We start from the raw sequence: 27,485 nt of genomic DNA on the forward strand, positions 1-27,485 counted from the left end.
AATCAGTCAAAAGCACACGAATCGTCGCCTATTGGCCTGCTTTTCCTTTTATTGGCAGTTATTATGCACGCGTTGTTGCGTCCTTCCACCACCGCCAACGCAAGCACCACCACCACACAGAATGTAATTATTTATAATCTAAAAAAAAACGCGTTTCATTTCGTGCCATAGTAACATGCCCACCGTGGCCTCACCATTCATGGGTGGGGCCTCTAGCGGTGGTGGGGGGAGTGACCGATGGGGGCGGAGTCAAGGAAGCGATTCCCGGGTCAGTGTGGGCGGGGCCCGGGCAGGGGGCGTGTCCACACGGCCAGTGGGGGCGTGTCCGCACGGCCAGTGCGGGCGAGCGCCGCTTGGGCTGTCAGACTGATGAAGATTGGCACGGAGGTAAGCTGCCACTCAAGGCTCTCCCTCTCGCTCCCGCCCGCACGCCCGCCCGCCCGCCCGCCAGCCAGCGCCATCCCCCCCTCCTCCTCCTCCCCACCACCACCCAACCCCCTCGCCTCCCTCCCCCCCTCCCCCTCCCTCTCACTCACACACACTCCTGCTCTTTGTTGCGCGCTCTCCCTCCTCCTCCCCTCACATATACATGGCACATGCACGCACGTACGCCCGCCACCACCACTCTCTCTCCCTTCCTTTATGTGTGGTCGTGCTCTCTGCGTTTATGTGTCCCTCCTCCCTCGAACACACAATCCCGCACTCACTCCCATCTCATACACACTCCCATTTCTCCTCACTCCCTCTCACACTCCCCTCACACTCCCCTTTCACTCACTCCCCTCACACACTCCCTCTCACACTCCCCCTTACACTCCCTCACTCCCCTCTCACACTCCCCCTCACACTCCCCCCTCACTCTCCCCCCTCACTCTCCCCCCTCACACTCCCCCCTCACACTCCCTCACTCCCCTCTCACACTCCCCCTCACACTCCCCCCCTCACTCTCCCCCCCTCACTCTCCCCCCTCACACTCCCCCTCACACTCCCCCTCACACTCCCCCTCTCACTCCCCTCTCACACTCCCCTCTCACTCCCCTCTCACACTCCCCTCACACTCCCCCCTCACACTCCCCCCTCACACTCCCCCCTCACACTCCCCTCACACTCCCCCCTCACACTCCCTCTCACACTCCCTCTCACACTCCCCCCTCACACTCCCCCCTCACACTCCCCTCTCACACTCCCTCTCACACTCCCCTCACACTCCCTCTCACACTCCCCTCTCACACTCCCCTCTAACACTCCCCTCTAACACTCCCCTCTCCAAACACTCTCCTGCACTCCATCTTCTCACCCACTCCCTTGATCACATAGTACACACACTATCCCTTGCTCACTTCTCTATATACACACACACTCTCTCTTTTGTTCTTTGTTGCTGTTTCCATGTACACAAGCCCCTGCTCTGTCGCCCTCCACAAATGCAGTGCACGCTCCTGCCGTTCTACAGCTCTCTCTCATACCTCCCCCTCCTCCCACACACGCATGCACACACACATGCACGTCTGCTCCCTGTGGTAGTCTCCCTCCTCCCTCTCACACACCCCCCCCCTCTCATCCCATAAATATACAGTATACATAAACTCCCTTGCTTTTCCTCCTCTCAAAAACTCCTAATCCCTTTTTACACACACACTCATGCTGTCTCTTACACACACACATGCTGTCTCACACACACACTCATGCTGTCTCACACACACACATGCTGTCTCTCACACACACACATGCTGTCTCACACACACACACTCATGCTGTCTCACACACACACACTCATGCTGTCTCACACACACTCTTCTGCCAGAGCTTCTCCCTCATAAACACACTCACACCATCTTCTCCACATGCCTTCTGCCTCTCACACCCCCCCCCCACACACACACGTTGTCTTGCTATGTAACCTCTCACACAAACTCTATCCCACGTTTCTCACCATTAGCTCACTCCACAGCTCCTTACCTCCCTCTGCCAGACACGTACATTCATTCACTGCCCCTCTCTTCCCTCTCTCGCCTTCCCTTCCATCCATCCTGCACTGTCTTAACGTCCATCTCTCGCTCTCATTCAAGGATCATCTTCCTTGCTTCGTCGTTCGCCCCCCCTTCTCATTAACTCATTCTGCTTTGCTCTCCAGCCCACATCATTGCCAACTCGACTTCACTAACACCCCGCCTGGCCTCGCTATTATTAATATCCCTCCGTCGCTGCTACATTGTCACGTTCATGATGAGAGTCAAGTCACTGATACTTGAATCATCACATGCAGGCATTGTAGTTCCAGACGTATTCGTTGCGTTCTTGGGAGAATCTCACTGTCAAAAGCTTTGCGAGTCGACGGACAACTCTTTCCCACGTCAATCGATCTCTAGACCCCCACCACCTTTAAGCTTTGCGGCCACGGTCTTTAGTGCAGTGCCAATTTAGTTTGCTCACCCTGATTTGCAGCCATGCTCAGTGTCAAATACGTTACTGCATCATGTTGAACATCTTTCGCACCGTACGGAGCCAACATTCTTTGACTCCAACACACACCACTGTTAGAGTAATGTTAGTCTTGCCCTTTACAGACCCAGACGAACATATCGTATGGTCATCATCATTTTACCGGCGTCACTTTCACCCCGATTAGTCAGTGATTCGTCACTGAGACTGCTTTAATCCAGCGCAGCTGTTACAATAATGCCACTACTGTAGTCTAGTACAGTTACAGTGTTACTATTGTAGTCTAGTACAGTGTCTCTACTGTAGTACAGTGCCACTACTGTAGTCTAGTACAGTGTCACTACTGTAGTCTAGTACAGTGCCACTACTGTAGTCTAATAGTGTCACTACTGTATTCTAGTACAGTGTCACTACTGTAGTCTAGTAGTGTCTCTACTGTAATCTAGTACAGTGTCTCTACTGTAGTCTAGTACAGTGTCATTACTGTAGCCTAGTACAGTGTATATACTGTAGCCTAGTACAGTGTCACTACTGTAGTCTAGTACAGTGTCACTACTGTAGTCTAGTAGTGTCACTACTGTAGTCTAGTACATTGTCACTACTGTAGTCTAGTACAGTCTCACTACTGTAGTCTAGTACAGTCTCACTACTGTAGTCTAGTACAGTGTCTCTACTGTAGCCTAGTACAGTGTCACTACTGTAGTATAGTACAGTGTCACTACTGTGGTCTAGTACAGTGTCACTACTGTAGTCTAGTACAGTGTCTCTACTGTAGTACAGTGTCACTACTGTAGTCTAGTACAGTGTCTCTACTGTAGTATAGTACAATCCCACTACTGTAGTCTAGTACAGTGTCACTACTGTAGTAGTGTCACTACTGTAGTCTAGTACAGTGTCACTACTGTAGTACAGTGTCACTACTGTAGTCTAGTACAGTGTCACTACTGTAGTAGTGTCACTACTGTAGTCTAGTACAGTTTAACTACTGTAGTCTAATAGTGTCACTACTGTAGTCTAGTACAGTGTCACTATTGCAGTCTAGTACAGTGTCACTACTGTAGTACAGTGTCACTACTGTAGTACAGTGTCACTACTGTAGTACAGTGTCACTACTGTAGTCTAGTACAGTGTCACTACTGTAGTCTAGTACAGTGTCACTATTGTAGTCTAGTACAGTTACAGTGTTACTATTGTAGTCTAGAACAGTTATTACAGGGCCTATTGTAGTATATAATAGTTATTAAATGTCATGTGTCGTCTCACCGTTATGTGTTAATAGTGTAGTCTCTAGCTCAGTTATTCTTAGGACTTGTAATCTAGCACAAGTATTACAATGTCACTATTGTAGTCTGGCAGTTATTAGTGCCGCTATAGTAGTCGAGCACAGTTATTAGGGTCGCTTTGTATAGCGGTTATCAGTGTCAATATCGTAATCTCGCAGTTAATACAATGCCATTGCTGAAGTAATACAATGCCATTGTTGAAGTCTAGCGCAGTGATTATAATGCCGCTATTTGTAGTCTAGCACGCCTCTAAGTGGTCACTATTGTAGTCTTGGAGAGTTATTACTGCAACTATAGGAGACACCTTGCACCGCTATTGCAGCTCACCATTGTCTGTCGTGATCACTACCGACACGTGTTATCGTATCGGTCTCTTAATAGCTCCACACGTCTGTCGTGATCTGCGATCTGGTTTCCCGATCTTTCTGATCAGCAACGCACCCATCGATTCGAACCCATCACCCCCACGCAATGAAACGGAAGGCATCTTTAAATGTGCGTCTGTGTAAGTCGGACACATCTGCGTTGTACGACCTGTCCGTCACACGACCACCCACACCCACCACCCCCATTGTCTCGAGTATCGATCCGTCAATCACCCACCCTGAGTGTGGTCTCAAGCGGGGAGCGGTGGCGCTGCGGTTAGCGCTACGCTGCGCCACTAACCCCGGCAATGACCCCAAGTTCGATTCCCGTTCACGGCCACAGACGCCGGTGACGATGATCTGAACCGGTTCCTGGGCCTCTCCTCTAGGTCGACCCGGCCTCAAATGAGTACCCGGTGTGTGTGGAGTAAATATCGACACCGGGTGAGACAAAGGCGGTCGGGCGTGGTGCTGGCCAGCTACCCGTGTGGTCGTGCCGGTCTTCATAGGTGGTGCTAATAGCCACTTGCCCAAGTGACCCTATCTGCAAATGCCTCATCATCATCACATTGAAACCTTCTTAACACGACGTCTTTTAGATGTAATTGTTCTGCTGCGAGATTCGGTGTCGTCATGATCCTTTATTCTTAAATGGTCAATCTTGTCACCATTGTTACACAGTTGTTGTTGTTGAGTATTAATATTGCAGTCTATTGTAGGACTCTGCATCAGTCTCTTTAACACAATCACATGCTTTATGTACCATATCCCAATGTATCTCACCTCTGCAGCTGCAGCAACGTTAATATTAACACGGTCTGTGTAATCACACGAAATGTTTATCGATCTGTTGTAGTTTACCCCCCCCCTCATCCCAGTACTATATATGTTTTTATAAACTCGTAATCCTTTTCACATGTCTCAGTGTTCCCTTGTACTGCACCACAGCAGTGGTTTACGTTGTGTGATGAAACATGCAGCTGTAGGGGCCATCCATTTAGTAGGTTCGCATAAATCCGTCAAAAGTTAACCCCCCCAATCCTATAGATATTTAATCCACGCAGAAACGATGAAGAATTAATACTATTAACGTGTTTAAGCAAACAGATAGTCCACCGCCGGCTGCATTATTATCGTGGCTTCACCTCCCCTCACGTTTCCTATGCGTACATTGTCAGTGGACCCCCCCCCCATACACAAGCATAGTATTTGTGTTAAGCCCCCCTATATGTGTACACACTAAACGGATGGCCCTGTAGTTGCACTTAGCAGCATTACCTCTCACCCCCCCCCCACCACAAATAACTACACACTGTATGAACATATAATAGTACACACCCCATAACACAAAGACCCCACGTGTAGCCTGTCACAGACTGTAGGCACGAGGGGGGTGGGTGGTCAGTCACCACGCACGGCCGTCTTTGTCTCCCCCAGTGGCGATGTTTACTACGACACACCACCACCGCAGCAGGTACTCAATTGAGGCCGAGTCGACCTAGGGGAAGCCTAGGATCGGTTCAGATAATCATCACCCGGTGGTCGTGAGCGGAAATCGAACTCGGGTCAGTGCAGCGCTAACCGCTGCACCACCGCTCCCCGCATACAAAGACAAAGACCCCCCGTGTAGCCTGTAACAGACTTGGGGCAAGTGCTGTTAGCGAGTGGCACCTAAGGGGGGGGGTGGGTTACCAGACACCACGCACGGCCGCCTTTGTCTCTCCCAGTGGCGATGTTTATTACTACACACCACCGCCGCACCAGGTACTCTGTTGAGGCTGAGTCGACCTAGGGGAGGAGGGGGAGAGCCGTGAGCTTGAGTCGACCTAGGGGAGGAGGGGGAGGCTGAGTCGACCTAGGGGAGGAGGGGGAGAGCCGTGAGCGATTCAGATAATCGCCGCTGGTGGCGAAGGTAGCCGGGGTTCGCAGCGCTAACCACTACACCACCGCTCCCCACACACACACGCGCATGTTGATTTAAACGTTTATTCGCGCAATGCAAAGTCCGCCCTAGCCGCGACTTGTAAAAGTACGAAGTATTCCGTCGCGTTGTGTTTCGTTTGCGGTTAAAAAGCGAGGAGGAGGAAGAATTAAAAAAACAAAATAAACGATTCCGCACTGCGCGCCGCACATTTTTTTTAGCGGGAAAACGACGACGGCCGCCATCTTTAAAGGGTCTCGCTCGACAAATAAAACTCCGCGAAGCGTCTCCACGACACGAATTAGTCGCGGAAAAAAATCACACTTTAACACACACACACGCGCGTAGATTTAAAAATAAAAACGAGTAATCACGGTCAAACACGCCGGGTTTAAAAAAATTAATTTTAAACGTTTTTTAACGCGAGCGGCCGGCTCTTTGCCGCCATTTCGCGATGTTTAATGTCTTTAATGACGCCGATAAAACCCACGAGAAATAACCACGCGTTTAATAAATAACACGCACGTGTGTACGCCCTCCCCTGCGAAACAATTAACGCTGGAAAATACGTGAACTCATTAAGAAAAAAAACAATTTAGTGGCACCGCGTGAAATTAACTCGTGGCGGCGTCAAATGCGGCCCCGTGTGCGATGCTGTCGAGCCAGATTCTATTCATGATCACGGCCACCAACATCCCAGTGAATATTATCCTGAACCGGGCATGGCACATCCCCCCCTAGGTAGACTCGGCCTCAAATGAGTACCTGGTGTAAAAAAAACATCGCCGTGGGGGGGGGGAGACAAAGGCGGCCGGGCGTGGTGTTGGCCACCCAGCCCCCCTCGTGTGCCACAGTTCCCGGCCTTCATCGGCATTTGCTAATAGCACTTTACCCAGCAAGTTACAATATATACGGTGGGGGGGGGGGTCTTTGCATCACAAGGCCAGCAGTAGAGGAGAGCGTGTGGATAGTGGGCAGGAAGGGGTCATTGATATAAAGCAGTGGGGGTCATTGATATAAAGCAGTGGGGGTCATTTATATAAAGCAGTGGGGGTCATTGATATAAAGCAGTGGGGGTCATTGATATAAAGCAGTGGGGGTCATTGATATGAAGCAGTGGGGGTCATTGATATAAAACAGCGGTGGTCATTGATATAAAGCAGTGGGGGTCATTGATATAAAGCAGTGGGGGTCATTGATATAAAGCAGTGGGGGTCATTGATATAAAGCAGTGGGGGTCATTGATATAAAGCAGTGGGGGTCATTGATATAAAGCAGTGGGGGTCATTGATATGAAGCAGTGGGAGTCATTGATATAAAGCAGTGGGGGTCATTGATATAAATCAGTGGGGGTCATTGATATAAATCAGTGGGGGTCATTGATATAAAGCAGTGGGGGTCATTGATATAAATCAGTGGGGGTCATTGATATAAAGCAGTGGGAGTCATTGATATAAATCAGTTGGGGTCATTGATATGAAGCAGTGGGGGTCATTGATATAAAACAGCGGTGGTCATTGATATAAAGCAGTGGGGGTCATTGATATAAAGCAGTGGGGGTCATTGATATAAAGCAGTGGGGGTCATTGATATAAAGCAGTGGGGGTCATTGATATAAAGCAGTGGGGGTCATTGATATAAAGCAGTGGGGGTCATTGATATAAAGCAGTGGGGGTCATTGATATAAAGCAGTGGGGGTCATTGATATAAAGCAGTGGGGGTCATTGATATAAAGCAGTGGGGGTCATTGAGAGAGACACGGCAGAGGAAGCCACCGAGGAGATGTCGAGCAGCGAGAGGAACCACTTCGATGGGGGAGACGAGGCCCCCCAAAAAACGCCACCCACGGCCATGTATGGAGGGCCCTCCCGGGTGTTGCAAGGATCGAGTTTAACAGTCCTAAGCTTTATTTAGCTTGCTTGCAAACTACGCGCGGATTATATTGATATAAATACATGCCAACCCCCATCCGTGGTGGGTACGTGCGTGGAAATCCATTGCAGTGGACGTTTCTGGGTGCGAAAATAACGGCAAACCAAATCCGCCACGGTGTTATGAGTGGGTTCACTGAAATCAATTAACTGCTGAATGGCCTCCCCACATGTCGTGGGAGTTATTTGGTTGGTGGAGGGAATAATTTACAGGCGCATAGTTCAGTACCGTACAACAATGGGATATGGCTGCACTGCCCTCTGCTGCATGCCCAGAGAAATACACTTTTTTTCGTCGAAAAGCGTTTAAACCATCGTTCCAATGAGCATCATCAATGTATAAATGTAAAAAAATATGACCTTTCAACAAGCCCGTCCTATTCACGATTAGGATAGCAAGAAAAAATCATGCATGGATTCAGTAACACGTTCAAACACGCGTTTGTGCTTAAAATAATGTGTTTCATGTCATTAATGCATAACACTGGGCGCTTTTGACATGGATTAGGGAGGGACATGGACATTCACAAACAAATTTAAAGTGCTAAAAGGCATGGGGAAGTTCACACCGACACTATATAAGCACAGAGAACAACTGCAAGTTAATTTGCACCATTGGAAGCCTCAAACAGTGGATAGAGCATGACAAAGATGATAACAAAAAAAGGTTCCAGTGCATTATTGGGATTTTAGAGACATAAATAGGTACACCTGGACTCGGCAACTCAATTCATAAGCATTTTATTGGTCTTCATAAAGCAATAGATAGATCATGATGGATGACTTGGGCATAACCCGGTCTTGCCTTTGGAGTTGTGAAGACCTGGGTAGGGGAATCAGGCGAGGCAGGCCCATCTCTAGGGGGCACGAGACATCAACTTTATTTTTAAACGAATTGGTTAATTATAAACTAGCTTTTACGTCACACGTAATGAGGTGGTCGTTAACATGCGATAACGTCATCTTGTTTAAAAACAAATGAAAAAGGGAAAGTTTTTTTAACCAGATTGAAAGGCTATGGACATCATCAAAGAAGTTGGGACCATTGAAACAATTAGGGGACCTGATAATTGGTTTTTTACCCTTTTATCTGACAACAAAACTGACACCTTTTTTACGAGGAGTCATGTTTGCATAGACCACAATACCTGCAGTCATAATGCAAACAAAAAACACAACTCTGATAATGTATGCACTGTCCTTGACAGTTTTGTTTGCATTATGACTGCATGTATTGTGGTCTATGCAAACATGACTCCTCGTAAGAAAGGTGTCAGTTTTGTTGCCAGATAAAAGGGTAAAAAAAAGAATTATCATATTTTTTACTGGCAAATGAGGTACCAATCGTGTGAATTAGGGGACCTATTTCACTTCACGTTTACACATAAATGAGCCAATTGTTTAAATTCTATACCCTTTTGGCAGGGGCCAAATTCTATACAAGACAAAGATTGTTGGTTCCCAACAGTGGCTGAGTCGACTCAGCTTTCGTGACTGGCACTTTCTTAAATTTTTCTTGCTGTGGATTTCACACCTGATGATGATTGCTTGTGTTGCAGTCGAAACGTCGTGAGAATTTTATTGTTTTATATTTTTATTATTGTATTATTTCCCTTCTACGTGACTTTACCGAAAGAACCAAGAATATAGTTATATTATTGCTAACACTTGTTTGAAAATCTATTATTGCGTGTAGGAGTGGGGGAGTGGACATCCCATAATGCACCATGTGGTGGCACCACAGGGACTCTCCTCACCATCATACCCCGACTCCACACAGGTGCGTATTTCTCTTCACCCATCACCACTTACCACATCATTGCACGTTACCAACAATGTTTAACATCAAAACCATTCACACAAATAATTGTGAAAATGCACCGCAGCCATCATCATCTTCACCACTACTTGCAACCAATGCCACCAAAGCCAACAATCCAAATTATCATCAAAAACACTTTAAATATCATAATCAGCACCATCATTATGACCATCACTGACTTGGCCAACACTTAAGAAAAGTAAGTTATCTTGGGCAGGAAACATCGCTGGAAGGGATGACAGCCAATTGCTGAGGTTTAATGATGGAGTAGCAGCCAAATGAGGGGAATACGCCAGAGCAGAATTCTAACATGGAGATGGAGTGATGAATTTAGGTCGTCTATAGAACTGTTCCAATACGATACCGTGAGAGACGGCTGGTGCTTGGGGAGGCCTTCTTGCAACAGTGGATAGATCATGATTGCTGTTCATGAAGATGAAGCTTTAAACTCGTGTCCGACAGCCTAGGACACCACGTCGCTCAACGGTTCCCACCTGTGTTACACGTTCCTCAGGGGTACACGTAATGTCTCTTGTGGGATTAGCAAGCAGGCCTGTTTTGCATGTGTGCACTAGTAATTATACATATATATACTTATCTGTTGTGTGACATTTAGTGAATTGTGCGTTTGGGCACCTAATTCATCCACGTGGTCTATAATTTTTTTTTCTTAAATAAAAAAAAATGTACCGTCTGGTATTTGATTAAACATAAAACTTTCTGCTGGTAGGGGAACACGGATAGTCTATTGGTCTGGTAGGTGGGACACGACATGAAAAATGCTAGAAACCTCTGGTCTCCGGTTAACAGAAGGTGCTTATCTACAATAGCATAGCAGCAATTAGTTTCTTGTTAACCTTTCACAAGAGTGAAACATTTGGCAGGACATTTTGAACAATGAGAAAATTCACAAAATGGCCTTACCCACAAACAAATATGGATCATATAGATCAGGGCAGCAGATTTATCTATACTTCACTCAAGTCAAGAAAACCAACCAACGTGTGTTGCCATACCCGAATTAGTACCGGACGATGGATTGTGACTGAATCAGGCTGTTGTGATGCACATGCCCTCTGTTGGTGTTTGCAATGCATTGTGGGTTTACCCACGAGGCCGTGCACGTGCTACATTCCGGGCTGTCACTGCTAAGAGCTGCGGTTCCGTGTGCTGTGGGGGCTGCAGTTGTCGTCGGAGGGACCGGGGCCGCAGGGGGGAGCGGTTGGCGATGCCCTGACGCCCTCCGCGGGGCCCGGAGGGGGCGGCGGGGCTGGTGGAGACACCCAGGCCCAGCTCGAGGCCGATAAGCGCGCGGTCTACAGGTACTGGCACACCCCGTACTAATCTGGATTTCTGTTGGAATTATATAACCTCTTCTTGGTTCTTTCGGTAAAGTCACGTAGAAGGAAAATAATTGCGGCCACAACACAAGCAGCTGTCTTCAGGTGGAGAACAGGTCTGTCAGACTCTACCTTCTCGACAGACCTGTTCTCCACCTGAAGACGACTGCTTGCGTTGTGGCCGAAACGTCGTGTGAATTATTTATTCTTTTTTATTATTTTATTATTTTCCTTCTACGTGACTTTACCGAAAGAACCAAGAAGATGAATCCCTGCAGTCACGAAAGCTTCAAATCGAAATTATATAACCTGTTATTCTCCTCACTGAATAGGAGTGATCTTGATGATCGTGTAGATATTGCAGGTTTTTATTGTGAGGATGATTGAGTTTATATGAATGAGATAATTGTGTTGGTGTTTATGGTGGTGTAATAGATGTTTATGGTAGTGAAAAATCAGTAATACTACTCATCAACAACACTACTTGAAAAAAAAATTAATGGGTGATGTTTGGGCCAGTGGCCCTTCTTCATAGCACATACACAGATAGGCCAGATAGATAAAAGGGTTTGATGAGATTGTTTTTCTAATGACCAACTTTTAAATATGCATAGAAATAGTGATGGTGTTGATTGCAATTGTGCTAAGCACTCGTAATGGTGGTGTTGATGGTCGTGGTGTTGGTAGTTAATGGATTGATGGTTCCTTTTTGTGATGTTGGTAATGTCGATGTTGACATTATTGATATTTCTGGTGTCGTTGGTGTTAATATGGGGAGTGGTTGGGAAGTGATTAACATACTTTGAAATAAAACCACCTCATCGGGTTAGATTCCGAGCCATGGATTAAATCGGTTTACATAAGGAACTGGTTCGGGCCTGGGTCTCCCCTATGTGCTCTATAACCCTGGGAAGACACAGGTGCCTGTGGTGTAGTTCTGGTGATCACATCCACACACTTTGCAAGCCTTTATCGATGCTGTCTAACGGCACTGCACCAACAGTGGTTGCTGATGTTTGTATTGATGATGGTGACCGTGTCAGTGGTGATGTGGCCGATGTCAGTTTTTGATGGCGGTGGTGATGGTGTTGATGTTGCGCAGGCATCCCTTGTTCCCATTGCTGGCTCTCCTCTTTGAGCGCTGTGAAGAGGCCACGCTGGGCTCCGACTCCGTGAGCTCCGCTGGATTCGATCTCGACATTGAGGGTTTCGTGCAGCGGCAGGAGAGCGAGCGCAAGCCATTCTTCAGCGACGAGCCAGAGATAGACAACCTGGCAAGTCTATGCACACACACACAAGGCCGGGATTAAACTGTGTTCTCAATAGACGTATGTTGAACTTTTTAAGTATCAGCCCAGTTATCAATGACTGTACAAAAACAAAAACATTTTCACTTTATTGGGGTTTTTACAGCACTGAGAATGAAACATTCAGAATGATTGATATGCAACGAACAGTCTTTAGAGGACATATACAAGGTGTGCCCCTAGTGTCGATAAGCCCATTTCAGTGACTGCACAAGTAGTTTTTTTGATACCATCTTCTTGAAGTTAATCTCTGACATAGGGTGGTGCCCCGCCAGCTGCAGAGTTTTAAATGTAAACTTCTTTATCTTGTGACACGATGACGAGAGCACAATCGGAATGTATCTGGTGAAAACAAACAATATAATTACGATAACAACCCTGCATGTGCCAGATGGTGAAAGCGATCCAAGTGCTGCGTATTCACCTGCTGGAGTTGGAGAAGGTGAGCGATCTGTGCAAGGATTTCTGCAGCCGCTACATCACCTGCCTCAAGAGCAAGATGCATTCGGACAACCTCCTTCGCTCGGACGTGGGGCCCAGCAACTCCTACCTGGGGGAGCCCGTACGACAACCCTCAAGCCACAACTTCAAACAATACAACACCAACGCAGCTGCATCATAGCTTCGGCATCGTTTTTATCAAAAACATCACCATACTAATGCCATATTGTAGGGTGCTCCTGAAAGTTAAACGCACCCCAAACTTGTGCCCGGTGTTAATTAAGTTTTGCTAATTTGGCCATACACACCTACCGAATTACAAGACACACCCTAGAATTGTATTTAAAATTTCTTGCACCTTAAATATGGAGTAGGCTAAACATCCCCAAACCAAGTTCCTCCTGAAAAATTATCTATATAATTTGTGGTTTTCTGCAAATGACATTGGTAAAACAATCTGTATCACAATTCAAACATCACCTTCATATCCATAACGTCACCAGCATGTCAACATTGTAACATCAGCATTACAATATAATAATGATTAATATTGATGTAAAGATAATATTAGCACAACACGAATCTAAAAATTATAACTCCAACACGATAGCCTCAGAAGATCAGTGTCACTACTACCTCACCATCATTAAATTAGCATTGTGATAAAATCATCACAACGTTACCTTCAACATTGTAGTACCAGCATAAAATTCACAACAACATCACCATATGAAAATCATGTGAATATATAACTGCATCGGCATCACAATATTAACAGCACAATCATATCACCATCACATCATTATGACGTTCCCGTCACAACAGACACATAGACATCACCTCTCACAGATGTGATCCGTCATGAATATGAATTATTTTGCACCTATGATCCCCCACGCTCCTCTGTGAATTGACCAAGCAGGCGCTGGGCCTGACATCGGGTGACGCAGTTGCTGTAGTGAGCGTTCCTGCCCCTTCGGTTGCTGTGGCAACACTACAGTCAGCACAGGTGCTAACAGGTAACGCCCGGTCATGATGACGTCAGGTATGATTCACGGGTTTTGCGGGGAGCTGTTCAAGCCTAGCGGATTGTTCTGTCAAGGAGAAGTTGATTGAAACGGAGGACAGAGCACTCCACCAGGCTTCAAAGGCCTTCCACTACCTTGTGAATCACATCCATAGTCTGCCGTAATAATAACACACCCCATTATAAGAACAGGACATTCCGCTTTAGCAGCACGGCCAATTAAACTTGAATACAGGAATGATGTGCAATGTAATGACATAATTTAATAACACGCTATGACGGAACACCTCATTATAACAAGCCGAGAGAACACAAAGACGCTAGCCTGATCTCACGACACATTCATATTTCACACATGATGTATCGTTACGCAAAGATAAGAGGCATGTTTTAAACAAGTAATAATGCTGTAACCTATGTCAGTGCGAGTTCATGAATATGTACTTAATCTCGACTCACCTGCCATCCCAAATCAGTCTCTCAATACGAGCGTCATTCGGCGGACTTGAAGCATCAATTGTCCTACGACTTCTGTCATCGTCACAGATGTGTTCACGTCATTATTGCAGTCATTCCACCCATTTTTAAATGTTGCCATGAGTCATGCAGTTGTCACCATGCTGCGCATTATTCTTCGATACATTTCTATTGTTTTTAACAGTGAATAACAGCTTGCTGCTCTCATATTGCACGGGTGTGCAAGGGCACACCCATCTTGCATCATGTGACATATCGGTCTTCTTGCGGACATTCTGGAAGGAAAAACTTTATTGCGTATCAGTACCAGGGTTGTGCCCCATTCGCGACACAATATTTACCACAATCACACTGACATAGGTTACCGTGTTAGAAATCTCTATTGAAACACCTTCGTATGAATGTATACTCGATTTAGAACGATTTACGTAAAAGACTTGATAAAAAACAAATTGTAATGATCATGGTTGATATTGTTTTGGTTATTTCTTTTATTTTGCCCTTATAATGACTGGTGTTGTGTTATTGTCGTGGTTATTGTTTTTGTTTGTTGTGTCGTCATAATGACCGTGTTGTTGACCATTGCCAGGAGGCACCATCTATCAGCCAGTTACCATGGTGACCCCACACGGTCAGGTGGTTGCCCAGGCAATGACACAAGCAACCACCGCGACCGCCCTGCAGATCCATGGGGCACAGGTGAGACTCGCGTTAGAAGCCCATGCTGCGGTGTGCAGTGGCAACGTCACCGGATTTCCCGGCTATGCTGCTTTGTGCATCATGGTGGCGAGATGTGAACTACCTTGCCTGGTATACAGGAGGTCATGGATTCAATCCCAACCCTGACGTCTGCTGTATATTTGGAGCTTCCACGTTCTCCCTGTGGCCGTGTGGATTTTCTCCGGGTCCTCTCCCTCCGTATTTAAAATCAACATGCGTTTCGTGTATTTGGCTGCTATAAATGTCCATATGATAAAAAAAAAACTTCATTGAGCTATAATTTGTGGCCAAGTCGCTTCTGGAAAAGAGCTATATAGGTCAGTGGGCCTTACCTGGTAAAATAATAATAAAGTAACATCGGCACTATTGTGTATAACGGCCCACGGGTAGCATAAATCTCACAACTTCCTGAACGCAGCCTCCTGCAGCCACATTACACCCACTTTTATTCGTCAATCCAAGCATTTTAGCAGCACTAATTGGGTACAAGAGGGACACGTTTTTCACCTGGTAATACTGCTTTATAATTTTAGTGGGCTCACTCACTCATGTCACTAAAAGGGTCTCTTTGTACCCGATGGACCCGTACGTTATTTTTGTGTTATTTTGGATGATGCGAAGGTGTGTTTTACCCAAAGTTATTTGACAATATCATTTGGCCCTCAGTACGGAAAAGTCAAGTTTAGTTTGTAACCAAGTGAAGAACTTAAGGGATCAACATAGTTTCATTTGCAAGATTTACCTAGGCCACCAAAATGACAAAAAATGTTCCCCTCCCGTGGTGTGTAATGTCCAACCATGTCATGTCATCATGTAAACTATCCAGTTTATCCTGTATAAAGTATGTGTAACTACACTGGTAATGTTTCCATGAATGATGTGTGTATGGTGTGTGTTGTGTCTCCAGTCCGTCGTATCGTCTCCCTGTGTCATCAGTGGGATCTGCACCACATCTCACCTGCAGGCTGACAACATGGGGGGCACACACCTGGGACAGGTAACTCGGGGACACGCCGGGACACTTGTGGAGACACAGACACATGGGCAGGGGGACGGGCACACACAATGCCTTTGAGAGACATGTAAAGACACGGGGAGAGGAGGGCACATCGGATGGACATAAGAGACACATGAGTTTACATGGGACAAGGAAGACATCGGAAACAGGAACACAGGATGATGGAGACATGGGGACATAAGCACGTGGACATAATGATGCAGAGCTGTGCAGATGAGAGATAGGGTGGTGCATTTAGAGACCTAGGTCATGGTGATGCAACGACATGCAGATCAATGAAGATATGTGAGGATATGGGGTCTTGGTCTATACGGTGTTCATTTACGCATGTCCCTGTTATATAAGTGTGTGATTATACGTGCAATGATATGGATTGTGACGCACAACACCGCTAGCAATGGGAATCAGAATATGTCGTCGGCTTCCCTCAGTATGCACATGTACAGCCAGTTTTTTGTAAAATCACTGCTGGATAAGGGTCTTCCCACGCCCTGCCAGCTGTGCGAGATATTTGACCATATTTCACCGTGCTAGTCAGTGTGAGTGAGTGATGGTGGGAGGAGTGTGGAACATCAACGGACTCCTCTGCACTGACCACAATGTCTATTACACCTGGCTTATACGCATAATGGTCACCCATCCAAGCATCATGCCGACTCATACCAGCTTGGCTTGCGGTATTTGACAAGATCAGGCATCATTCCAGGTGAATTGGTCTGGTGTGGTATGTAAACATCAGCACTGGGGACAGATTGCAAAAGGGAGTGGTTCTGACCACACCATCCCCTTGTGTGCCTTGCCAAACTTTAATAAGTGCTTGCTAACTGTACTTACCCCAACAGTCCATGAATGCTATACAGGGGATCTTTGTATTTTTTGTCCTTGCACATGTGGGTATATGTATGGGGATTGATGGCGCAGTGATGAGCACACTGCACTACAAACATCAGAACTGGGGAGACAAAGGTGTACAGACCTGTGCTAGATACACCACCCGTTTTGGTCACCATGTCGGCCTTACTCATCGCTTGGTAACAGCACTTGTTCCAACAGCCTGTTAGAGGCCATACGGAGAATCTTTGTCTTTGTATGTATGCACGCGCACGTTACCGTACTGATAACTCTGTGTGTGTATGTTAGGACATCTCGTCGTGTGACCCGGATGACAAGCGTGCTCGTCTCAAACGTGGCGTGCTGCCCAAACACGCGACCACCGTCATGCGCTCCTGGCTCTTCCAGCACATTGTGGTGTGTACAGCCATGGGACCACCCAATTGGAGATGGAGTCGCATGACTTTTGCAATCTCAAATTTACACTTGCACCACCCCATTCGCCTGCAGTCAGGATTTATCAGCTACAGTCCCCGTGCAGCTGCAGAGATTGGTTGATCAGCTGGCATCAAAGTACACCCAAAAGATTAGTTGATTGATCTATATAGTGGAGACTTGGGTGTAGAATGTGCCACTCAACCAGATATGGTTTGCATATGTGTATGTTGGTTATATTAGTGCTGCTTCAGTGAGGTTCATAAACTAAAGAATAAATCAATTCTGCAAAATTTTGGTGGATCAAGCCATGACGAAATTCATTATAGGCAGTTAAGAGTATGGAAAACATCGATATTCTTCAGTGAGCTATGCCCAGCTACAGACTGCTAAGAACACCCATCATGTTGAAGGGCGATGACACCACAGCTTAGTTATGGGGCCCTTGAGAGTCGCAGCAGTGTGCAGAATGATATTACATTAGGTTAATGTCGTATCAGTTAATTTAATTAACAAAAGGAAATGTAAATGGTATGTTTGACACGTGTATGATAAAACATCCCTGTGCTCCCCTGGAAAAGTATGGTAGCAATTAAAAATAGGGAAATAATAAAAGCACAATCAATCCATTGTCCTATGGCTTTCTTCCAGATTCAGGTTTACAGCAGTTTTTGCCATTGGTGTCATGGTTAGCACACCACACAATAATCCAGGAGATTGCTGGCCATACACAACAACAGTGGAAATTTGTATCTGAACACAAGTGGCTTCCCCTAGGTCGATACATATTAGCTGGTATGGTTTTGAATGTCAGTGCTGGGGGAACAGGGGCAGCTTGGGAAATGATGTTCACCACACCCTCTGTTATTTGCTGTGCTGGTCTGAGAAGGTTTTCGTCAACAAAACTTTCCCCTGCCATCTGTACGGCTTATTGGGGGATCTTTGTATTTACCATACATATTTGTGTGTACCGTGTATGCATGCAGCACCCGTATCCAACAGAAGATGAGAAGAGACAAATCGCCAACCAGACCAACCTAACCCTGCTGCAGGTCAATAACTGGTGAGATAAATTCGAAAAATGCTTTCTATGAACATGCCACTTCAAGTCACTTAACATAGCCACAGCCCTAAACCTAGCACTGTTTATAATCCCTGAGAGAAAACTGCATTAGTATTGTGGAATTCCATCACTGGCTCAGGACCAACAACAGGAACAAGTGTTGTTCAGCACTCTTTAGAGTACTGGGGTAATGGAAATGCAATCTGTGTGAGGGTGTTTCAGATCAAACATTTTTGGCTTTATTACAGTCATCACACCCACTTTAATGTGGCTATCCCTTTAATGTGGGTATCCCTTTAATGTGGGTATGTCTTTAATGTAGGTATGTCTTTAATGAGGGTATGTCTTTAATGTAGGTATGTCTTTAATGTGGGTATGCCTTTAATATGGTTATCACTTTAATGTGGGTATGTCTTTAATGTAGGTATGCCTTTAATGTGGGTATGTCTTTAATGAGGGTATCCCTTTAATGAGGGTATCCCTTTAATGTGGGTATGTCTTTAATGTGAATGCATGGGGCCATCTATGCCGCAGGTTCATAAACGCGCGGCGCCGCATCCTGCAGCCAATGCTCGACGCGAGCAACCCTGACCCTTCCCCCCGCGCCGCCCGCAAACTCAAGGCTGCACCCCGACCCAGCTCCCAGCGCTTCTGGCCGGATTCCCTGGGTGCCCGAGCACCGCCCGGGGACACGGGGGAACATGGGGACACGGGTGACGGACACGGGGACATGGGTGGGGACGGGGATGCACGGACACACGGGGACGGCACGGAGCATGAGGACGGTGAGGCTTGGGCAGGTGGGAGCAGGAGAGGAACGGGAGAATGTACGGAGGGATGGAAGGAGAAAGGGAGCTGTAGAGGACGAGAAGTAGAATCGAGGACAGTCAGAGTAGGAGAGAAGAGAGTGAATTGATGAAGGATGGAGAAGGGCGGATGTATTCATCATGAGGATATGTGTGTATGAGGGTGGATGGGCACATGCTGGCCTCTACCGCTGATGTGCCATCTTGTCCTTACTAGGATTGATTACACCACTCGTCCCAAGGGTTTACAAGGCTAAACATAGATAATTATCTTTGTCAATATATTTGTACGTGTCTGTGTTTAAACGTGTGTAATTCCTACTCTGTGGGCCACAGCTTGGGATCGGAAGATTGTGAGTTTGAATCCCAGTCAGGGTTCAGCTTAACCCAATATTGTTCTGGGGTAGGTAAAATTAGTACTACTTTGTGAGATGTCAACAGCGGTTGCCCTGTGGATTCACAGATTACAGCTAGAGGAATGTGGGATTTTAACTTGTGGCTCAGGGCTGTGAATGGAGATGAGTAATGTTCAATCGCCATTTGTGGAGGCACTGCTTTTTGGTGTTTGTAAGATATGTATAAGTGTGGCTTAATGAGCAGTTTTAGCTGCACCCCACTTTCATATTACCAATATGGTGTAACTTCGATGAAGTCATGTTTGTCTGCGAGAAGTAAACTTTAGCCGTTGCAGGATAATATTCTCCAAGCATAGTGGATTGGGGCAAGGGAGATGTTGTATGTGTCAGTCTGTATCTTGGAGACGCAAGAAGAGGTAAGAGACAGACACAGGAGGAGAGAGGTGTATTAAAGAGCAATACATGAAAAGGAGGGAAATTTTTTATTCGTGAAATGTTTTTGGTTGCAGGTGATGTTGTCAATATTTGTAATGGTGATGATGCAAAGTGATATGATAGTTGTTTAAATAAATAGTTAACTAAATACTTGCTTCCTACCCCCATTACCCCATGACCTTAGTTAAACTTTAATCCCTCTGACCTTTCAATGCCCTCCCCCAGGCACCCAACTGCCATGCCCTCTGAATTTTAGCCTGTGAGTTTTGTGACCATTTCACTCGTAATGCTGTGTAATTTCTAATCCCTGACCCTGTGACTCCCCCACTTCTTTGCCCCGTGACCCCACCCTGTGCCCTTTGCGCTCAAGACGGCTGCCTCTCAGACCCGCTCAACACTCTGAGCTCGGACAGTGCAACCCTCGCCGTGCGCCGCGTTATTGTGGGGCATTTATCGGACGACGGCAAACCTGGCGCCTCCAACGACCACGGCCACGCGGAAGACGACCAGGAGGAGGATGAGGATGAAGAGGAAGAAGACGGAGACGAAGAAAACATCGAAGACGAGGAGGAGGAAGAGGACGAGGAGGAGAATGGGATGTCCCAGCGGAGTGAGTCTGGCCTGGCCCTGAATCCCGGAGACTGACTTCACCATGTGTCACCTCCTCACCGTCCCTCCCCCTCCTCCATCGGCCATCCCCGGGGTTCATTAAAAACTACACAGACTTGATTCTCAGGACATCTGTCTATAAAACAAAGCAGTTTTCTGCGGGCTTCAATTTGCACCGCAACTGACTTTAGACGGATGGCTGAGTTTGCTGTGCGGTTTTGCGCGCCGGCCGCTGGGCCGCTCTGCGTGGAGTCAGGAGTGTAATTCCTGCTGCCGGCCCAGTAATTTCCACAGGGAATTACAATCGTCAACCAAAGTGCGCCGTTTGCCGTAAAGTGGACGTTAAAGACAGTGTGACTTTGTTCACACAATTAGGACATTGTGTGTCAGAATAGCCTGAGTTGCAAGTTTGAAAATTACCTGAAAATGATTTGTATACCTGTGTAACTACAGTTATTAATGTCTCATTTGCAAGAGATAATCTCAGTGGGCTCTTGTCTGTTTGGACAAATAATGTTGATTTTCATATACTTTTCGGCGTTAAGGTTTGGACAGAAAGCCAGGGCAGAAGTCTAAGTGTTTTTTTTAATCAATTGAAATGTGTGTGGATTTGACATATTTTACATTTTCATAGAAAATGCAAGCTGGAGCCACGGGGATTCTAAATCCCGGGGTATAGTGGCATCCACGATCTCTACACATTTGTGCAGAAAGAGAGGATGAATTCTGGCGAATTTGAATTTGTGAGTGGAGAGAATTTAAGAGACGGAGTGTCAGAGAGCGGAGAGTGGATGGCAATTTAATGAGGGAGAAAGGGAGAAAAGTAAGAGTGGTGAGGGAGGAGAAACAATTGAAAAGTAGGATACTGTGGAGAGAGAGAGGGAATAGAAGGATGTCTTATGAAAGAGGGAACACAGGCAAAGTTGTTCCTACAGCATCAAAGAGCTGGTGACTTGCAAGAGAGGCTTGTCCATCGGACGCGACTACCACTTTCACAAGAAACGGTCCGAGAGCGAACGTTTCCTTAGACACCAAGAGCAGGAAATAGACAATGTGAAATGAATACTTCTATGAAACATCCACAAGCAAAGCCAACAGACAGCTCGAGCCAAAACTGAGAGATGCGAGGTTTGAGTGGCTCACGGAACTCACTAATGGTCATGCAAGAACGTTGAGGCTACACTGCTGATATTCTCCATTGGACTCCCAGGTGCACACCCAAGACTAAGTCATGTTCTCTTTAATGGTGTCTGCCTGATCACTGCAGACTGCACACAATTTTTTGAAAAATCATACATATGCATAGTGGACTCTAATGCTTTCCAACATTGAGGTCAATTGAGGTCAATTGAGGCCTCGTGCACCCGGGGCCATGATTAGTGAGTAACTTCATCAGCCGTGGCGTATGACGTTATGCATCGGTTAGAGGACTGTGTAATTAACTATGAGAAATTGAATGAACAACTTTGGCCAATCATTTGATACATTTGCCCAGTCTATATAGTCTTTAATAGCGACACAACTTTATAACAATCCCTTATTTGCACAATATCATCTTTACAAATTATTGTGGACCCCCCTTTACAGACAGGACGGAGTGAATGCATTCATGTAATTCTAAAAACCTGCATCATACACATGGTGATAAAATTCTTAAGGCATCATTTTAAAACGAAAAGGAGCGAGATGAATTTGTACCATTCTCTCTTCTTCCTTTGTGAACGAGTGCAAGTGAAGACTGCTTTAGCGTGGCCAACATGGAAGCCTTACACCACGTTTGTATGAACTTCGGAATTGTAGTACACACTCGAATTTCCCCCCCACCACCCCGTTTCCTTGTTTTTAGACAACTCAAAATTCTTCTAACACAATTTCGCTTCTCGGGCTTGCTTGAATTCTACGTCGAAATATGGTCTAAGTAGAAAAATCTATTTCTGGAAAAGCCCTGCCCAACTTGCGCGACAACTTGGTAAATTATGGATGTGCCACTCGTTTTTTACAATTGGATTTAAGACCGCATCTCAAATTAACCAACTGAAGTTGAGAATCCATTTGAAAATCTGATGGAGCAGTGCACCCCACGTCTTAGTGATCTGCGAAAGAAAATTCCCTCAGGACTGCTCAAGAAAAAATATTTGAAGTGGCCTTTTATCCTTTACACACTCGGGAGCTCACTTCCCATACATGACAGTGAAACCTATATTTTTAACAGCTGAAATTTAGCTGAATTGATTTTTTCATTTGATTCTTTTGTTGTGTGCAGTCTGGTGACCGGACTGAGACCATCAACTTGCTACAAACTGGTTTAATCACAAGTGGCTGCCTGGATTCGAACCGAGGGGTCTCGGTGGAGCCAGCTCTACCCAGCTCCTTCTCATCTTAGAATGTTTAAAGAGAGTCAAAATGATCCCCCCTTGCTCTCTCAGGTATCGAGCAATGCTTTCCCCCATTGTTTTTCTTTAACGGGGGGGGGGGGGGGGAGTGGAGATTCAACATTGTTACGGTGAATTGTAGTGTATCTTAAAACACAACAAGCAACGATCACTTGCCATCATATGGTGCGGATGGTACTTTTATCAGTCGTTGAATATTGAAGAGTTGAACGTGATTGAAATTTTAACTTTTGGTATTGCAATTTGCAATATCTTCAATCCCCTGTTAATTGTACTGCTCCCATGAAGGATTTGTAAGTTGTTTTGGCAAAGTCAAAAGTGCTTTGCTGAAGACCACAAACATCTCAAGTGAGAAACTGCAGTCCTCACTGTGGATGTCACAAATTGAATGTTAAAAAGTAAATATGAAACTACACTGAGGCTGAAAACTATTTACAAACTTTCAAAACGTTTAAAATCTTCCCTAAAGATGCAATGCAACGGGGATGATTTTAATCTTATTAATCAAAAAAATCAGGAAGCAACGTAGCTTATATTACATCACTTCCTTGCTTTCTCCACAAAAAAAGTGTTGTTATGTGGTATCAAAATATAAATGATCCGAAAATCATAAAAGAATACCCTAAATTGTCCTAAATATCCCAAATCGGAAATTGGAAAATCCAAAACTCATCTCTACGACGCAACATTAATCCCCAATAGCTGTCCTTCACTGAATTAGGTGCAGCAGCAGCAGCAAACATTGTTTATTTTGCAGCCAACTTTATGCACCTGCTTTGGATAGAAGAATGGGACCTTAGTGTAACCCCCCCAGCGTTGTTACATGGCCATAATGACAAACCTGAGCCATCCAGACAATTTCGACTGAAAAGGTGTTTCTGATGCTCATTTGACCATTAGCTTTATTTTATCAATCGTTTTAATATTATCATAATGCAAGTTTATTATTATTGTTAGTGTTATTAATATTATGTTATTGCTTTAATGTGATTGTGCCGATACTTTCGCTCTCACTGTAATATTCCTATTACATTTGTAACATTCAACACTAAATATAATGTATAGTGTACACACACACGTACATTGTATAGCACACTAATGTGTGTGTGTATATACTGATACACAAACGGCTAGATACATGTTGTTGATATCAAACAAGAGACTCCTGGCAAAACTACCACAAGATAGTATTTGGTGTATCGCCAATGGACTTTTTTTTTATGTGTGTATGAATAAAATCACCCAGTTGAAAGCGATGATAACATTGCAGCTTATAGGCCTACAAGGCAAACATCTTCCATTGGCAGTTATATGGCACATGAGACTTGGTTCGTGATGGTGGCACCCATCAGTGAGCTACAGCTAGGTACATATTGTACAAAGTGTGTGACGAGGTCTGGATGAGAGGAAAGAGCCAGTGCATGCACCGTGGAGTAAACATAAAAAATGCAACATCGGTATATATAGTAGTGTAACTTAATGTGTTAGTTTACTCGCACTAGAAATAATTAAATTGAAGGCAAGAATTGACTCGTTTATACAGAATATGTAGTGAAATCCCCAAAGAGATTGGCCACTCAAATTTATCCTGGTTGGCCTTTTGTAGGGTTTGTGATATAAAACATTGCTTTGTGATATAAAACCAGCGCTCTCACCAGCACAATAATCTCCTTTGTACGTGTACAGCCCTTTTGTCAATCCATTGCTGGATGAGGACCCCTTCATGGGTCGTGGTTGTTATTTGGTCATACTTCACCATGCTGGTCAGTGCACGATGAAGCTGGGGAGCATGTAAAGTACAGTACAATAATCGATTTTCCTACACTGCCCTTTGCTGACTATCATGTAGCCCCACACTTCTAGCGACCTCAAAAATCACAGAACATGTATAAAACATTGATATGATTAACACCCTTTTTACAGAATATGGGTTTAAACACAACTTGAAAGAGCAAAGAAGGGAAATCATTAAAGAAAAGTAATGCTAAAATTTAATTTAAATTATTCAGGAATATATTTGAGACAAAACTCCAACAAAGTTGAAAATAGAATGGAGGTGATTTTGATAAGATGAAAACCCACTGCAATCAAACTTTTTTGGGCTTCTTAAGCATCTATAGTTTTATTTCTGATAGTTTACAACTGGGACACGTTCCTAAGCCTGGAATCAATGTGGTTTGACGTATATACACCATTGGTATGATATTTAATGCTGCCCATTATTTTTGTACAATCTGCATTGATTCCAGCAGTCAATTGGATAAAAAAAAATATCCCATTAATATGACTTAATCTTGTCTCCTCCACACTCACAGAGGTTTCACTGTGAATTCATATCAGACAGCGATTGCTTTTGAAAGTAGTCACCGTTATGGGAAAAACAGATGCAGCGTGTTTTGTAACATCCCTGTGCAAATCTGTGTAAATTGTTTTATAAGTCCACGGTGAAAAAAAGCACATTTTGAAGATCGTTCCTTCTCGTTGAGGTGGGGGACAGCCGCTGTTGTACCTGTTGGCATGAAGTACATTGCACTATATTCATGATTTTTTTTGCATTCAGTCGTTAAAAATATAAATGCTTATGTAACTTTTTTTAACAAATAGATGGCAAAAAAATGTTTGGATTTTGAAACAAAAAATATATGCATGCATGTATCGACATTGTTGAGCGCAGTGATGTGGTACTAATATTCTAGCTACCTTAAGTTTGATTCCTGGCCATTATGCACAAGTTGCATGGAATATTGATAATGGAATCCAGCCTCGGCCTCCGTTAGGTCAAATCGGCCTAATACGAGTACCTGATCGTGCAGTCAACATCAAGACAAAGGATGCCGGGTTTGCATGTCGCTGGCTCCGACACACTCATGTGTGCCATGCCGGCCTTAATATGTGCTCGCTAACAGCACTTACCCTAGTAGTCTGTGAGGCTACATAGGGTTGCTTTTATATATACTGTATTGAAATACAAGCATTTTGTGAGTGTTGATATGGACTGGGTGGTGGTGATGCCGTGAGACTTGAGAAGCACATTGACATTTCGTTTGAGATGTCGGGTGCAATTAAGTATCAAGATAGAAAAAAAGGTTTAAATTTAAACTACAAAACTAGTTACCAAGGTTTTGCGAAAGAGCGAATCACCTGGTTTCAAAATTACATTGGATTTAAACTTAAATTGAGGTCATGGAAATTAAGTGATAAAAATTAATCGTGGCTCTCCACTTCATTTTATCTATAAGCTTCACGTTTTTGCCTGATGCGGCATTGACAGTCGTAATCATTTTCTCAACACTACCGCAGGAAACCGGATTTTAGGGTCATCGTCTTGAGTTTTATAACCCACAATGCCGATCTTGAAACCCTAGCATTCTCAATGTGAGACTTTGGATGCTAAATACACTGAACTCGTCACAATTTTCAAACAAGTAGATTAGAAACAAGTGTTGAAACGCCGAACTCAAAATCCGGTCCCTGGAGGTGATTCTCGAGGCATTGAAACTAATTTCCCAGGACAGCCTATTTAGGTTCAGTACTGGGAAAGTGGTCTCACAATGCTGCCTCTGTCAATAAGCTGATAGAAGTAAGGCGATTGGTGCCTGTCCTGCCTTTACAAAATCCCAGTGTGAACCCAGAGGGAGACGCCCACGTTATCTGGGCCCACGTGCGTGCAGCACCCCCTATTGTAACCTTTTGTAGCCGCTTGTAGCAATTTTTAACATTAAAAGCATACTGTACTTAAGAAAACTAAATAAAGTATTTTTATACAAATGGAGAAATTATTACGAGTGCTAAAACAATGTGTTTCACTTTCTTTTCATTATTATTTTTGGTTGATTGCGTGAGGGTACATATGTGTACGATTGTATGTATGTATATTAAGGATATAGGCATTGTTTTAATATACTTATTGAGTTCTCCCCCCCCACATTTCGTGCCACTGGTGTCATGTTACGAGATGAGGAAATTCCTATTGAGAACTCTCACAGTGAGCAGTGCATTACCCTGAACAAGACCGACCCCGGAAAACGGGAGTTGCAGAAGTTACTATAAGCCCTCTTTCATTACACTAGGGACACCCTTTCTGTGCCTTGAAAAAAAAAGTGTTGTATATCAAATCAAATGAAGCTGTGTAACTTGTTGGATATAACGCAGAAAAATAATGTGGAACTTACATTTGGATATTTGAAACAATTGTGCATGGATATAATTAAGACAGGAGTTATTAGGATTTTTCAAAAACAATAAAATAAAATAAATGAAAACTAAATTAAATCAGTGATTGAATTTAGCTGTTTTCATTTATTTCAACTACCGCAAGAGACCGGATTTTAGGGTTGTCGTCTTGAGACTCGTCTCCCGGAGGCAGTCTTGAGTTTTACAACCCACAATGCCAATCTTGAAACCCTATAATTCTGAATGTGAGACTTTGGATGCTAAAATCACAAATACATTAACTCAACACG

The 27,485-nt window shown here is 44.8% G+C and overlaps 1 protein-coding gene and 1 long non-coding RNA gene across 6 annotated transcripts; one reads left to right on the forward strand and one right to left on the reverse strand.

The window, feature by feature from the left end:
- The first annotated feature begins 336 nt into the window (after positions 1-336).
- Positions 337-26,801, forward strand: LOC144718680 (homeobox protein PKNOX2-like). 5 transcript variants are annotated; one of them, XM_078594119.1, is made up of 13 exons: positions 340-387; positions 9,639-9,722; positions 10,950-11,086; positions 12,207-12,378; positions 12,803-12,973; positions 13,772-13,871; positions 14,946-15,055; positions 15,984-16,073; positions 17,235-17,342; positions 18,347-18,423; positions 18,958-19,223; positions 20,391-20,630; positions 22,893-26,801. In XM_078594119.1, the coding sequence occupies exons 1-13, from the start codon at positions 370-372 to the stop codon at positions 22,898-22,900; spliced, it is 1,581 nt and encodes a 526-aa protein (XP_078450245.1). In that variant the 5' UTR covers positions 340-369; the 3' UTR covers positions 22,901-26,801. The 5 variants fall into 5 exon arrangements, with proteins under 5 accessions (XP_078450244.1, XP_078450245.1, XP_078450246.1 ...); XM_078594120.1 differs by having other exon boundaries at positions 342-387; positions 13,775-13,871; XM_078594121.1 differs by having other exon boundaries at positions 343-387; positions 18,958-19,208.
- Positions 11,457-13,832, reverse strand: LOC144718681 (uncharacterized). The gene is made up of 3 exons (XR_013585469.1): positions 13,693-13,832; positions 12,836-12,961; positions 11,457-12,384 (listed from the first exon to the last, which is right to left on the reverse strand). It is a non-coding gene; the product is annotated as an uncharacterized LOC144718681 (long non-coding RNA).
- Positions 26,802-27,485: the final 684 nt, after the last annotated feature.

This window comes from Lampetra planeri, chromosome 5 (assembly GCF_965212315.1).
Source record: "Lampetra planeri chromosome 5, kcLamPlan1.2.h2, whole genome shotgun sequence".
NCBI classification, from domain to species: Eukaryota; Metazoa; Chordata; class Hyperoartia; order Petromyzontiformes; family Petromyzontidae; genus Lampetra; species Lampetra planeri.